The 13,996-nt window shown below is 43.2% G+C and overlaps 1 protein-coding gene across 1 annotated transcript; it reads left to right on the forward strand.

Annotated features, from left to right (window-relative positions):
- Positions 1 to 1,325: 1,325 nt before the first annotated feature.
- LOC311116098 (endoplasmin-like) lies at positions 1,326 to 11,037 on the forward strand. Its single transcript, XM_084191226.1, has 17 exons — positions 1,326 to 1,517; positions 2,451 to 2,553; positions 2,798 to 2,939; positions 3,141 to 3,257; positions 3,530 to 3,861; positions 4,229 to 4,340; positions 6,118 to 6,240; positions 6,440 to 6,556; positions 6,732 to 6,947; positions 7,149 to 7,214; positions 7,362 to 7,631; positions 8,026 to 8,271; positions 8,489 to 8,625; positions 8,801 to 8,879; positions 9,073 to 9,228; positions 9,594 to 9,692; positions 10,425 to 11,037. The coding sequence occupies exons 1-17, from the start codon at positions 1,469 to 1,471 to the stop codon at positions 10,446 to 10,448; spliced, it is 2,388 nt and encodes a 795-aa protein (XP_084047352.1). The 5' UTR covers positions 1,326 to 1,468; the 3' UTR covers positions 10,449 to 11,037.
- The last annotated feature ends 2,959 nt before the right edge of the window (positions 11,038 to 13,996 follow it).

Genomic DNA, 13,996 nt, shown 5'->3' on the forward strand with positions numbered 1-13,996 from the left:
TTTGTTTCATCAGACCAGAGGACATTTCTCCAAAAAGTACAATCTTTGTCCCCATGTGCAGTTGCAAACCGTAGTCTGGCTTTTTTATGGCGATTTTGGAGCAACCGACTTGCCAAAACTATAGTTTGTTAACAAGAGATTTGTGGAGTGGTTGAAAAACGAGTTTTAACTTAAGTGTATTAAACTTCCGACTTCAACTGTAGGTTGAATATTTGCCTAATGAAAACTACAACTCCCTTCAGCCCAGCGTCCCACATATTTATTGAGTTGATTTAGCTCCTGAATGATTTGATTTCTCTCTAGTCAAACTGGGCTCACACAAAAAAAACGAACTAAATGGAATTCAAGTAATTGAACCAACGTCGGTCAATTAGTTGTTTAATAATCACTAGATGCACCATCATATTTCTCTCCCAAATAATAGCCTAAAACACCAGAGCTGTGTATCTAAACACCAGCGCCATGTATCTAAAGACCAACGCCATGTACTGTATCTAAATACACAGCTCTGGGAGGGACTACACTTTTCAAAGTAATGTGGCCCTGTTGCCTTTATTGACAGACAGTAAAGGCTAGCAGTTGCCACAGATCCACACATTATTTTGCTTCTATATAATATGATCGTTTTAATTACATATGCAGCTCATTTTCTTCAGAGTAGCCTACAGATATTCCATGATCACTCCAATGACTCCTGACTTCCACCTTGTGGTTGGCTGTTGAACATACACTAACGGTCTGTTTACTGTAGAAATCTTTATCAATCATATTACATAGTTCAGATTAGCCCAATAACCTATATGTTGCCGACTGTTGTAAACATGATTGTACGTGTCTGTTCCTAATCTAGCATATTCATAGACGTATTACCAAGAGGGTCTATATATGTTTTGAAACCTCTCTGCTTATTATGTGCATGTACCTGTCCCTGATATCGTATCCCTCTCTATTCAATGAATTGTTTCTTATGCAGTATGAATGTCTATTGTGCATTATAGCCGATCAGTTTCTGTAAACAAAACATTATCATTATAGTGGCCAAATATAATATTGATAAATGATCATCACATCAACACAATTTATCATCTAAAAAACACTGATTGAGCAACATGCATAGACATTGTTTGTTGAGCAATATTTTATAGTAGTTGCTTCCAAAAGTACCACTAGAAGAATTATTTAGCCAATGGTTACAAGCCACGATTTTCATGTATCACGTTTTACATGGAAGACGTCTATTGGGAGAAAATGTCCTATGAAATGTCCTGCTGCTATTGGCTGTGGTTTGTGCGTGGTGCCCTGTGATTGGCCCGTTTCGGGGGGTTATTAAAAGGGGCGCTTTTGTTGGGGGAGCTCGAGCTTGTCAAGGCGTCGGTGTGTGCGTTGTCGTTGAAACTGCTGAGGTGTAGGTTGAGACCCACGGCTTTTCTCTGAAGAGCGGAAGGCTTCATTCAATAATTTTAACAAAATGAAGCGGATTTGGTTTATTGGGCTGCTCTGTGCACTTTTAGCATTCGGTGAGTAGCTGAGGATGTGTTTTATTAGCTATTACCCGCATTGCTATTAACGGCGTCTATCCATACGAGCTAGCGTTCGAACTTGATTTCCTTTATTGCTAGCCAGGTTAGCCAGCTAGCCATCTGAATCGCAAGCTTGTATTTCACGCTAATAGTTAGTTATGGACACCACTAGGCCTTTTATTTGTAAGAATTTGGGTTTTATTCATTGATATTGATTCTATGAGATTTACTCCCTACTTCACACATGTTTCTGGAAGTTTCCTTATAAACTAAGCAAACATCCTTTTCCTAGCTACCAACCCCAGTCAGATGGCAGTAACGTTACCCACTGATATTGTTTCTTAGCTGCTAACGTTACAGTGCTAGCCTTGGCTTGCTCATCCTAGCTAGCGTAGCTAGTTTGCGATATCTGTATTTCCTGTCATTTTGGCTAACTAAGGAATAAAGCTACGTTTAGCTAGGTATAGCCCGTGACTGAATTAAAACATTTTATGTACCAGGTGGATTAGGCTATATCACCTTTTTGATTTGCGTGCGACTCTTTTTTTTCTTTAAAACTCGTCAGGGTAGCTAGCATTTTCAGTTTGTAACTTAAAGGAAAACTATATTTTGGTATTTGTTTCATTAGTTCATTGTTTACATAGTCCCAAAATGTTTTGCTTGTCAGCGCTCAAGTTTTCAAGATATGTAACTTTCAAAATAGATGCATTTTACATCATATGATGATGCATTTTGACGCAAAATGCATCGTACGTGGATTATTTCTGTATTTTGAAAGTTACATATCTTGAGATTTTGAGTGCTGACAAGCAACACATTTTGGCATTATGTCAACAATGGACTAATTAGTTTTTGGGTGGAATTTGCCATGAATACGTTGCCTTTCAAAGATACACCTGCTCTGCTAACTTCAGTGGTCTTTCTTTGCAGCATCTGTGAGAGCAGAAGATGACCTTGACATCGACGGGACTGTGGAGGATGATCTGGGAAAGAGCAGAGATGGATCCAAGACAGATGACGAGGTGGTGCAGAGGTAGGTCAAATACGAAGAAACGTAGAGGAACCAGACTGAGGGGTGGGCTCAGCTTCATTGCTGATGTGTGTTTGGTAGTTGATCAGCTCTGACACAATTGTTTGGGAGGAACCTTAAAGTGAAACATGACAAGTCTACAGGGGGGGAAAAAAGGTGACGGTCAGTTGCCGTTTACTTTAGTGATGCACTTACCTGTTGAATGTCACTGATTTATCTCTGTCTCTCTCTCTCTCTTCGTCCTCAGAGAGGAGGAGTCTATCCAGCTGGACGGGCTGAACGCAGCTCAGATCAAAGAGATTAGAGAGAAGTCGGAGAAACATGTCTTCCAGGCAGAGGTCAATCGCATGATGAAGCTCATCATCAACTCACTCTACAAGAACAAGGAGGTGAGTGGTGGTAGGGTTGCAGGATTCCGGGAAACTTCCCCATACGTCCCTTGTCCTCCTTTGTGTTAGATCTTGAGACTGTTAATATTATCACTCCAGATCGTAGAGTCAGTAGAAGTTGAGTCGATCCAACCATAACCAACCCAAAGAGGTTTGAGTCGAAGTAAGTCAACAATAACCATCCTGTCCTCCTGTCTGTAGATTTTCTTGAGGGAGTTGATCTCCAACGCCTCTGATGCTCTGGATAAGATCAGACTGATGTCTCTGACCAATGAGGATGCGCTGGCAGCCAACGAGGAGCTCACCATCAAGATCAAGGTGTGTTTTATGGTCATGTCCTCAATCTCAATTCCTCACACCTTTCTCAACCGTACTGGAGAAGGTCCAAGGTCCCTCCCGTTGGACCTTCTTCTCCAATGTGTTTAGAAACTGTTAGGAGAGGATACAAGGAATCGGGGAAGTCTGAATTGGAGGGTATCTTTTGAAATATATTTGACTGATCCATTCCGCTTTGTAAGACATGGAAATCGTTCATAAAATACCATTAGGACTTCTGAGCTCACCTATTTTCTTAATCTTCTCCTCCCCAGTCTGACAAGGAGAAAAACATGCTCCACATCACAGACACGGGCATCGGCATGACCAAAGACGACCTGGTTAGGAACCTGGGTACCATCGCCAAGTCGGGCACCAGTGAGTTCCTGAACAAGATGACGGAGGTTGAAAGTGAGGGCCAGTCCACCTCGGAGCTGATTGGCCAGTTCGGCGTGGGCTTCTACTCCGCCTTCCTGGTTGCTGACAAGGTGATCGTGTCTTCGAAGCACAACAACGGCACGCAGCACATCTGGGAGTCCGACTCCAACGAGTTCAGCGTGATCGAGGACCCCCGCGGAGACACCCTAGGAAGGGGCACCACTATCACGTGAGTGCCTCAATAAGAGTACATTTATGTTGACATTTTATTCATTTAGCAGATGCTATCCAGAGTGACTTACTGTTGATAGCTAGGTGAGACAACCACATATCAGTCATACTAAAAACTGGCAGTCTAGACAGCCACAAGCAAACGCTCCTAGTATTTGAACGTTTTTTGAATACCAGGCTGTGGTATTCATACAGTGGCCATGAATTAAATGAACTTGTGTAGCATTATAAGATGATACAGGATAAAAGCCCTCAATGAAATCCAAAACACGAAGTACATGGCCTTGAATCAATCTGTATTTTGACTGACTCATGTTTTGACATTACCAAGGTTCTAACCGGTTGTCTTTTTTTGATTGGTCCAGGTTGGTGATGAAAGAGGAGGCTACAGACTACCTGGAGCTGGAGACAATCAAGAACCTGGTCAGGAAGTACTCCCAGTTCATCAATTTCCCCATCTACGTCTGGTCCAGCAAGGTATTGGAGTGGAACTGTACCACTACTGCACTATACTATTTGTCCTATACTCTCTTTCATCTGCACTGATAGCAAAATAATTTACAGGTGAAAACAATGTGGTGAAATCAAGCTTATCATACACTACCGGTCAAAAGTTTTAGAACACCTACTCATTCAAGGGTGTTCCTTTTATTTTTTACTATTTTCTACATTGTAGAATAATAGTGAATACCTCAACTGTGAAATGACACATGGAATCATGTAGTAACCAAGTGTTAAACAAGTCAAAATATATTTCATATTTGAGATTCTTCAAATAGCCACCCTTTGACTTTGACAGCTTTGCACACACTTGGAATTCTCTCAACCAGCTTCATGAGGTAGTCACCTGGAATGTATTTCAATTAACAGGTGTGCCTTAAGTTAATTTGTGGAAATTCTTTCCTCCTTAATGCGTTTGGGCCAATCAGTTGTGTTGTGACAAGGTAGGGGTGGTATGCAGAATATATCCCTATTTGGTAAAAGTCCATATTATGGCAAGAACAGCTCAAATAAGCAAAGAGAAACAACAGTCCATTACTTTAAGACATGGTCAATCAATCTTGAACATTTCAAGAACTTTGAAAGTTTCTTCAAGTGCAGTTGCAAAAACCATCAAGCGCTATGATGAAACTGGCTCTCATGAGGACCACCACAGGAATGGAAGACCGAGAGTTACCTCTGCTGCAGAGGATAACTTCATTGGAGTTACCAGCCTCAGAAATTGCAGCCCAAATAAATGCTTCAGAGTTCAAGTAACAGACACATCTCAACATCAACTGTTCATATGAGACTGCGTGAATCAGGCCTTCATGGTCGAATTGCTGCAAAGAAACCACTACTAAAGGACACCAATAAAAAGAGACTTGCTTGGGCCAAGAAACATGAGCAATGGACATTAGACCGGTAGAAATTTGTCCTTTGGTCTGGTGTCCAAATTGGAGATTTTTGGTTCCAACCGCCATGTCTTTGTGGGACGCGGTGTGGGTGACTGGATTATCTCCGCATGTGTAGTTCCCACTGTGAAGCATGGAGGAGGAGGTGTTATGGTGGGTGTGCTTTGCTGGTGACACTGTGATTTATTTCGAATTCAAGGCACACTTAACCAGCATGGCTACCACAGCATTCTGCAGCAATACGCCATCCCATCTGGTTTGGGCTTAGTGGAACAATCATTTGTTTTCAACAGGACAATGACACAACACACCTCCAGGCTGTGTAAGGGCTATTTTACCAAGGAGAGTGGAGTGCTGCATCAGATGACCTGGCCTCCACAATCCCACGAACCTCAACCAAATTGATATGGTTTGGGATGAGTCGGACCGCAGAGTGACGGAAAAGCAGCTAACAAGTGCTCAGCATATGTGGGAACTCCTTCAAGACTGTTGGAAAAGCATTCCAGGTGAAGCTGGTTGAGAGAATGCCAAGAGTATGCAAAGCTGTCATCAAGGCAAAGGGTGGCTATTTGAAGAATCTCACGTAAAATATATTTTGATTTGTTCAACACTTTTTTGGGGGGTTCTACATGATTCCATATGTGTTATTTCAAAGGTTTGACTTCACTATTATTCTACAATGTAGAAAATAGTAAAAATAAAGGAAAACCCTTGAATGAGTAGGTGTTCTAAAACTTGACCGGTAGTGTATGATAAAGGAGAGGACGGATATGAGGCAAGTTTGTCAAAGGCACAAACCATGTTGCAATGAGCTGTAGGAATAACATTTAGCCATTTTCCTTTCTCCTCCCCCTTCTCAGACTGAGACTGTTGAGGAACCCATCGACGAGGACGCTGAGGCAGAGGAGAAAGAAGCCACTGAGGATGAGGTGGAGGTGGAGGAAGAGGAGGAGGAGGAGAAGGACAAGCCAAAGACCAAGAAGGTAAAAACAAACAGCTCGGCTGTTAAGGAGTTGTTTTATTTTAGTTGTTTCCCAAATATCTCCTTCAGTTCCATTTATTTGATCTATTCCAATGCTAACATGTATAATACAACTTAGCCATCAATTGGTTTTGATAAGTGTCTTATTTATTTTACTTTTTAAAAAAAACAACCAAAACCACTTCATGCCTTTGGTCCAGGTTGAGAAGACTGTGTGGGACTGGGAGCTGATGAACGACATCAAGCCTATCTGGACGAGACCAGCCAAAGAAGTAGAGGAGGACGAGTACAAGGCCTTCTACAAGACCTTCTCCAAGGTATGCAGTCTGCACCTCCTCTCGAAGTTCCTTCCAGGGAGTTCTTCCCAGCCAACTTACCTCTTTTTGTTTGCTCTTTGGGGTCTAGGCTGTAAACTGTTGATATGAAACAGGCTTTATAAATACATTTTGATTTGGTGTTCTAATTTGATTTATTTGTCGATCTCCCCTCCAGGACACCGACGAGCCCCTGTCCCACATCCACTTCACTGCCGAGGGTGAGGTCACCTTCAAGTCCATCCTGTTTGTCCCCGCTGCCGCCCCCAGGGGCATGTTCGACGAGTACGGAACCAAGAAGAACGACTTCATCAAGCTGTTTGTCCGTAGAGTGTTCATCACTGATGACTTCAATGACATGATGCCCAAATACCTGAACTTTGTTAGGGGAGTGGTGAGTGAGGCTTACGTTACGTAACTGATCTTCTAGGACATGGCACAGCAGGGTTGGATCAATAAAGTGAAGGTTTGTTTTTTGAATTGACTGAATAAAAATGGAATTGACCCCTGACCCTGCTGTACAGTTAAATGATTTTGTTCATTTAATAATGTTATTACTATCTCTCTAAGGGATTTATGATAATTGTTTTGTTAGGTGGACTCTGATGACCTGCCCCTGAACGTGTCCAGAGAAACCCTGCAGCAACACAAGCTGCTCAAGGTGAGCCTCTCTCTCTAATTAGACTGTTTCGGTCAGTTTTCTGTTTGGCGCCTAATGACGATACGATTGGAACACAATGACTTATCATTTAACCAACTTGGAGAACGATGGTGAGCTTAGTAACTAAAAGCCCCTCCCTCCATCCAGGTGATCCGTAAGAAGCTGGTGCGTAAGACCCTGGACATGATAAAGAAGATCGCAGAGGAGCAGTACAACGAGAAGTTCTGGAAGGAGTTTGGCACCAACATCAAGCTGGGTGTGATCGAGGACCACTCCAACCGGACCCGGCTGGCCAAGCTGCTGCGCTTCCAGACCTCCAACAGCGACACGGTGCTGGCCAGCCTGGAGCAGTACGTGGAGCGGATGAAGGACAAGCAGGACAAGATCTACTTCATGGCCGGGACCAGCCGCAAGGAGGTGGGTATTGTTACGCTGTTTAGGCCACATGGCCTGGTATGGCGGTGGCCGTACGTAGAGGGGATTGAGAAGCAGGACCGGATATACATCATGGCCAGGATTAGCTGAAAGGAGGTGGGTGGAGTGGACCATAAACTGGATTAATTGAAATGCAATCCTCTTCTGGATTTTCCCTTGACTTTCCCTCCCTTTCTTACCTTAAACTCTTGACGTTTTCAAACAAGGTCAAGGTAAGGAAGAAGGTAACCTCTCTGAAAGCATCTGAATGCAACCACTCATTACACTTTCCCCCTGGATGGTTGCAGATCTGGAAGGTGTCAGCAATATAGTGACGTTTGTAGGTTAATGTTCCTCCTAACCCTAGTGTTCCCTTGTGTAATGACCTCTCCCCCAGGCGGAGTCTTCTCCCTTCGTAGAGAGTCTGTTGAAGAAGGGTTATGAGGTCATCTATCTGACAGAGCCAGTGGATGAGTACTGTGTCCAGGCCTTGCCAGAGTTCGACGGCAAGCGCTTCCAGAACGTGGCCAAGGAGGGCATCAAGTTTGACGAGAGTGACAAGGCCAAAGAGACAAGGGAGGCCCTTGAGAAGGAGTATGAACCTCTCACCACCTGGATGAAGGACAACGCCCTCAAGGACAAGGTAACATGCAGAACATGAAGGTCAGACTTCAGCCCACTCTGGGGGGAAAAAAAACATGGCTTGTTTTTCCAGACTCTGATTAAGTTTAGTCCTGGATTTTAAAAAAACATTCTCAAAGGAGAATCTGGCCCTAAAATGTTTTTGGATTAAATGGAAAATTATATTGTGGAAAACCTTTTTATCTATTTTGCCAATGTTCCCTTTTTTTCTCTTGTAGATTGAGAAGGCCATCCTGTCCCAGAGGCTGACCAAGTCCCCCTGTGCTCTTGTAGCCAGCCAGTACGGCTGGTCTGGTAACATGGAAAGGATCATGAAGGCACAAGCCTACCAGACAGGGAAGGACATCTCCACAAAGTGAGTGGTCATTAGAAGTCTTCAGCTACAACACTTCCTCTCCCCTCCATTTTTGCTTTATGAAAGGATCGAAATGTTTCTCATTATGACTGATAAAAAAAATGTATTTCAAGATCCTACTTGTGCTTCAGGTTTCCTAATGTAGGCCTAATGCTCTTTCTCTCTGTATTTCCAGTTATTATGCAAGCCAGAAGAAAACATTTGAAATCAACCCAAAGCACCCTCTCATCAAGGAGATGCTGAAACGTGTTTCTGTAAGTATTCACACAACCTACACACACACAGTGTTACATTTCTGTCATACTTGATTCTCAAGAGGGGGCCAATGAGGCTCAAGCTAGAGAATGTCATCTTTTGTCAGTTGAGTGATGTTGACTGTACCTTGTGCTGCTCGTGGCGATGTCATATCGCTGAGTCTGTTTAATTCTCATCCCCTCTCCCCTGCAGACGGACGCCGAGGACCAGACGGCCTCAGACCTGGCCATGGTGCTGTTTGAGACGGCCACGCTGCGTTCAGGCTACCAGCTCCAAGACACCAAGGCCTACGGAAACCGGATCGAGCGCATGCTGCGGCTCAGTATGAACGTGGACCTCGCCGAACAGGCATGTCACAGCCCTGCACAATAAGGACATGATAAACTCCTAAGTTCTGTAAATGAGTATTGTGGTGCTGTAGCCTAAGAGTTCCCCTCCTCCAGTCCCCCCAACAGTACATTATTGTAGCCCCGGACAAGCACACCTGATTCAACTTAACATCCAAGCCCTCAATGACTTGAATCGGATGTTTTTGTCTGGGGCTACAACAACAAGAACGTGTGCTGTTGGGGGAACTGGAGGACCGGAGTTGGGGAAACTCTGCTGTAGCTCAGGGGTTATCCCACCTGTATGAAAAATAAATGCAGTGTTACTCTGATTTTTAAATGCTGAGGACAATAAATCGAATCATGTGTTGCCCCGCCCCCTTGCAGGTTGAGGAGGAGCCGGAGGAGGAGCCGGAGGAGGAGCCTGAAGAGCCAGCGGAGGCTGAGGAAGAAGCTGAGGAGGAAATTCCAGATGAGGACGAAACGGTGAGTCTCTCAGATCGCATGATGCAATTCTTGACCTGTTTTGGGTAATGACATCTTCATGTTGCGGTGTTCATTCATGGTTTTATAGTTCAGATAATTTCCTTCCCAGGCACCAACGTGTCAAACCAACGTGTCTGGTGGACCAACGTGTCAAACTTGGCTTTGGTTAGCCAATACAGAGAGACTGAGAAACTCCCGGCGCATAGTCATTGTCTTAATCTATCAACCAATCATGTCCCACAACCCCCCCTAACCCTCCCTTGTAAGCGAGCTGCGCTTTGCAGTCGTGATTCGCTAAAATTAAACGACGACCAATACTTTACTCAGTAAGGTCACTCCCACTAAGGCCAACTTTGAATCGTTGATGTACCAGGCTTATATGCACTGTGCACCAGAGGCGGCTGGTAGGAGGAGCTATAGGAGGACAGGCTCATTGTAATGGCTGGAATGGCATAATTGGTAGTGGATTAAAAACATCACACACGGGAACCACATGTTTGACTCTGTTCCATTTATTCCATTCCAGCCATTACAAAGAGCCCATCCTCTAGCTCCTCCCACCAGCATCATCTGCTGTGGGCAATAGCCTGAGGAAGAGGTTTTAGTTTGAAACTAGGGATGAAACTTTTGAATATTCAAAGGTTTGCCGTGTTCTGCATGATTTTTTAGATAATGATGGTCGAAAACTACAACTAACCTCCCTCCCCTCCCCTCCCTCCCTCTGTCCAACAGGCAACTGACAAAGATGAATTATAAAGCACTGTAAATGAGGGAGGGTGTAATGATGGACCAATCCTGGAGCTGAGCCTCAACAAAGGCCAACCAAGTCCTAACTGGAAACCCAGACCGAATTCCACTTCTGTTCATGTTTGTCTCGCTCATTATCTGTGTGTTTAGTTAAGAGAAACAATAGTGAAAAGTAGTGTGATTCAGTCTGGCTAGCCACCACCGCCGCCGGCTGGCTAGGATACCCCAATGGCCACCCATCAAGACTAAGCCCGGTCCCAGATCTGTTTGTGCCGTCTTGCCCAACAGATCTGGGATCAGGCTAAGTCAAGGCCATCGGCCACACTTCACTCACTCTGCGGAGGGTCCTGATGGGATAAGATTTTTTTTTTAAGGCTTGTGTTTTTGTTCCTGTTTTTGTTACATTCCTCATGATTGTAAATTTGTTAATATTTAACGGAGCTGTCTTTTGGAAAAGAGAAAAGATGTGATCGACACTGTCACTTGATCCCATTGAATAAATATTTCCTTGAAAAAGGGGGCTACTGTCTTTTTGATGAATATAGTTGGTGACTCTTTGTACAGGTGAAGTTATAAATAAAATAAATACTCTTTATTCAATAAAGCAGCACATTTACAAATACTTGACATAATATAAAATGTCTAAAGAATATACTGTTGAGAGGCATTCCCATTTAAAGGTAGACTCAGTGATATAGATGCACAAAATAAACTGCTTAGTAAATTGATCAGCTGTTTTGCTCTTGTTGCTACAATGCTGTAAATGGCCTAATATAGTAGGCTAGAGTGTATTATCAAAAGCCATGTGTTTTTAAGCTCTCAATGTTTAGTTGCGTGGTCCTCTGGTGGTCCTCTGGTGGTCCTCTGTAGCTCAGCTGGTAGAGCACGGCGCTTGTAACGCCAAGGTAGTGGGTTCGATCCCCGGGACCACCCATACACAAAAAAAATGTATGCACGCACGACTGTAAGTCGCTTTGGATAAAAGCGTCTGCTAAATGGCTTATTATTATTATTAGTTTGAACGCTCTGAAAGTTTGGTGGCAGTGATTTCAGTTTAGAATGTTTGAAGCCTGTATTCTGCAATTGCAATGAATTGGGCTAGTTTCTAAAGTAGGAATGGTATCAAAAAGTTTTGTTGAAGCCATCTAAGTTGAGTTAGTCTATACAGTCGTGGTCAAAAGTTTTGAGAGCGACACAAATATTAATTTTCACAAAGTCTGCTGCCTCAGTTTTTGTGATGGCAATTTGCATATACTCCAGAATGTTATGAAGAGTGATCAGATGAATTGCAAAGTCCCTCTTTGCCATGAAAATGAACTTAATCCCCCAAAAACATTTCCACTGCATTTCAGCCCTGCCACAAAAGGACCAGCTGACATTCATGTCAGTGATTCTCTCGTTAACACAGGTGAGAGTGCTGACGAGGACAAGGCTGGAGATCACTCTGTCATACTGATTGGGTTAGACTAGACTGGAAGCATTAAAAGGAGGGTGGTGCTTGAAATCATTGTTCTTCCTCTGTTAACCATGGTTACCTGCAAGGAAACACGTGCCGTCATCATTGCTTTGCACAAAAAGGGCTTCACAGGCAAGGATATTGCTGCTAGTAAGATTGAACCTAAATCAACCATTTATCGGATCATCAAGAACTTCAAGGAGAGAGGTTCAATTGTTGTGAAGAAGGCTTCACGGCGCCCAAAAAAGTCCAGCAAGCGCCAGGACTGTCTCCTAAAGTTGATTAAGCTGCGGGATCAGGGCACCACCAGTGCAGAGCTTGCTCAGGAATGGCAGCAGGCAGGTGTGAGTGCATTTGCACGCACAGTGAGGCGAAGTCTTTTGGTGGATGGCCTGGTGTCAAGAAGGGCAGCGAGGAAGCCACTTCTCTCCAGGAAAAACATAAGGGACAGACTGATATTCTGCAAAAGGTACAGGGATTGGACTGCTGAGGACTGGGGTAAAGTCACATCATTCATGTGTGGGGTTGCTTCTCAGCCAAGGGAGTGGGCTCACTCACAATTTTGCCTAGAACACAGCCATGAATAACAAATGGTACCAACACATCCTCCGAGAGCAACTTTTCCCAACCATCCAAGAACAGTTTGGTGACGAACAATGCCTTTTCCAGCATGATGGAGCACCTTGCCATAAGGCAAAAGTGATAACTAAGTGGCTCGGGGAACAAAACATCAACATTTTGGGTCCATGGCCAGGAAACTCCCCTGACCTTAATCCCATTGAGAACTTGTGGTCAATCCTCAAGAGGCGGGTGGACAAACAAAAACCCACAAACTCCAAGCATTGATTATGCAAGAATGGGCTGCCATCAGTCAGGATGTGGCCCAGAAGTTAATTGACAGCATGCCAGGGCGGATTGCAGAGGTCTTGAAAAAGAAGGGTCAACACTGCAAATATTGACTCTTTGCATAAACTTAATGTAATTGTCAATAAAAGCCTTTGACACTCATGGAATGCTTATAATTATACTTCAGTATACCATAGTAACATCTGACAAAAATATCTAAAAACACGGAAGCAGCAAACTTTGTGAAGACCAATACTAGTGTCATTCTCAAAACTTTTGACCACGACTGTACGTCGGTGGTATTTGTAGCTGGATCGGATCAAGAACAGTAGTGCCTTTGAAGTCGATGGCGCTTTTATGCACATTTAAAAACTGTTATTGTTCAAAAAGTATGAATAGCATCAACAATCTAAGTTTAGTCAGTCTGTCAATGTTGGTTGGGTGTTTGTAGCTTTAATGGTTCAGGAGCCGTGGCCTATGGAGCTTTTTTGCACATTTAAAATGTGTAGTTCAAAAGGTGTAAATGGTATCAAAAATCTATATACAAGCACATTACTCCAGACTGGTCTGCACATTTTTAAAAATGTGGTGTTTCTAGCTTAAAAGGTTGAAGACTAGTAGTGCTAAATGACTTCCATGTAAATGTAGTAGTGACTGGAATTTTTCCAATTCAAGTCTATGGCACCTGGGATTTATGCAAATATGGTTGTAGTGAAAATAATAAGTACTCTCTAAAAGTTTTTTTTAAGCACACTGACCAGTGTTAGTCTGGACATTTTAAATGTTTTGGTGTTGGTAGCTTTTACGGTTTTGGCGCTAGAGGTTCCAGCGGACTAACAAGAAGAATGAACAGTTTCTAAAATGGTGCTTTGCTTTCAGCGAGCACACCTACATATTGACAGCACAAATCTGTGATCTAATCCTCCTGTAAAACTATTAAATCTGTAATAAAAACGTTCACTTTATTTTAAACCTACCTCATCTGGTGTTTTGTCAACCTGTGTAGGGGAAAAGGGGTTATATTGAAAGGTTGAGTTCCTTCTTGAACAGTGGTGTATTCAACTCTAGTGACGTAGACTTAGCTTACCAACCTAACTCACAGTATCTACTAAGGACTCAAATCCGATCACGTTTATTAATTACTTTGTGTTTAGCTGTACATGAAGAGGACTTTTCAGAGGTGGTCTGTTGATCAATATTCCATTTTAGAGAGAACCCAACTTTACCTGTGGAGAAAAACATTTAGCAGATATCT

Source organism: Coregonus lavaretus (genome assembly GCF_964263955.1).
Source record: "Coregonus lavaretus genome assembly, contig: HAP1_SCAFFOLD_1144, whole genome shotgun sequence".
Lineage (NCBI taxonomy): Eukaryota > Metazoa > Chordata > Actinopteri > Salmoniformes > Salmonidae > Coregonus > Coregonus lavaretus.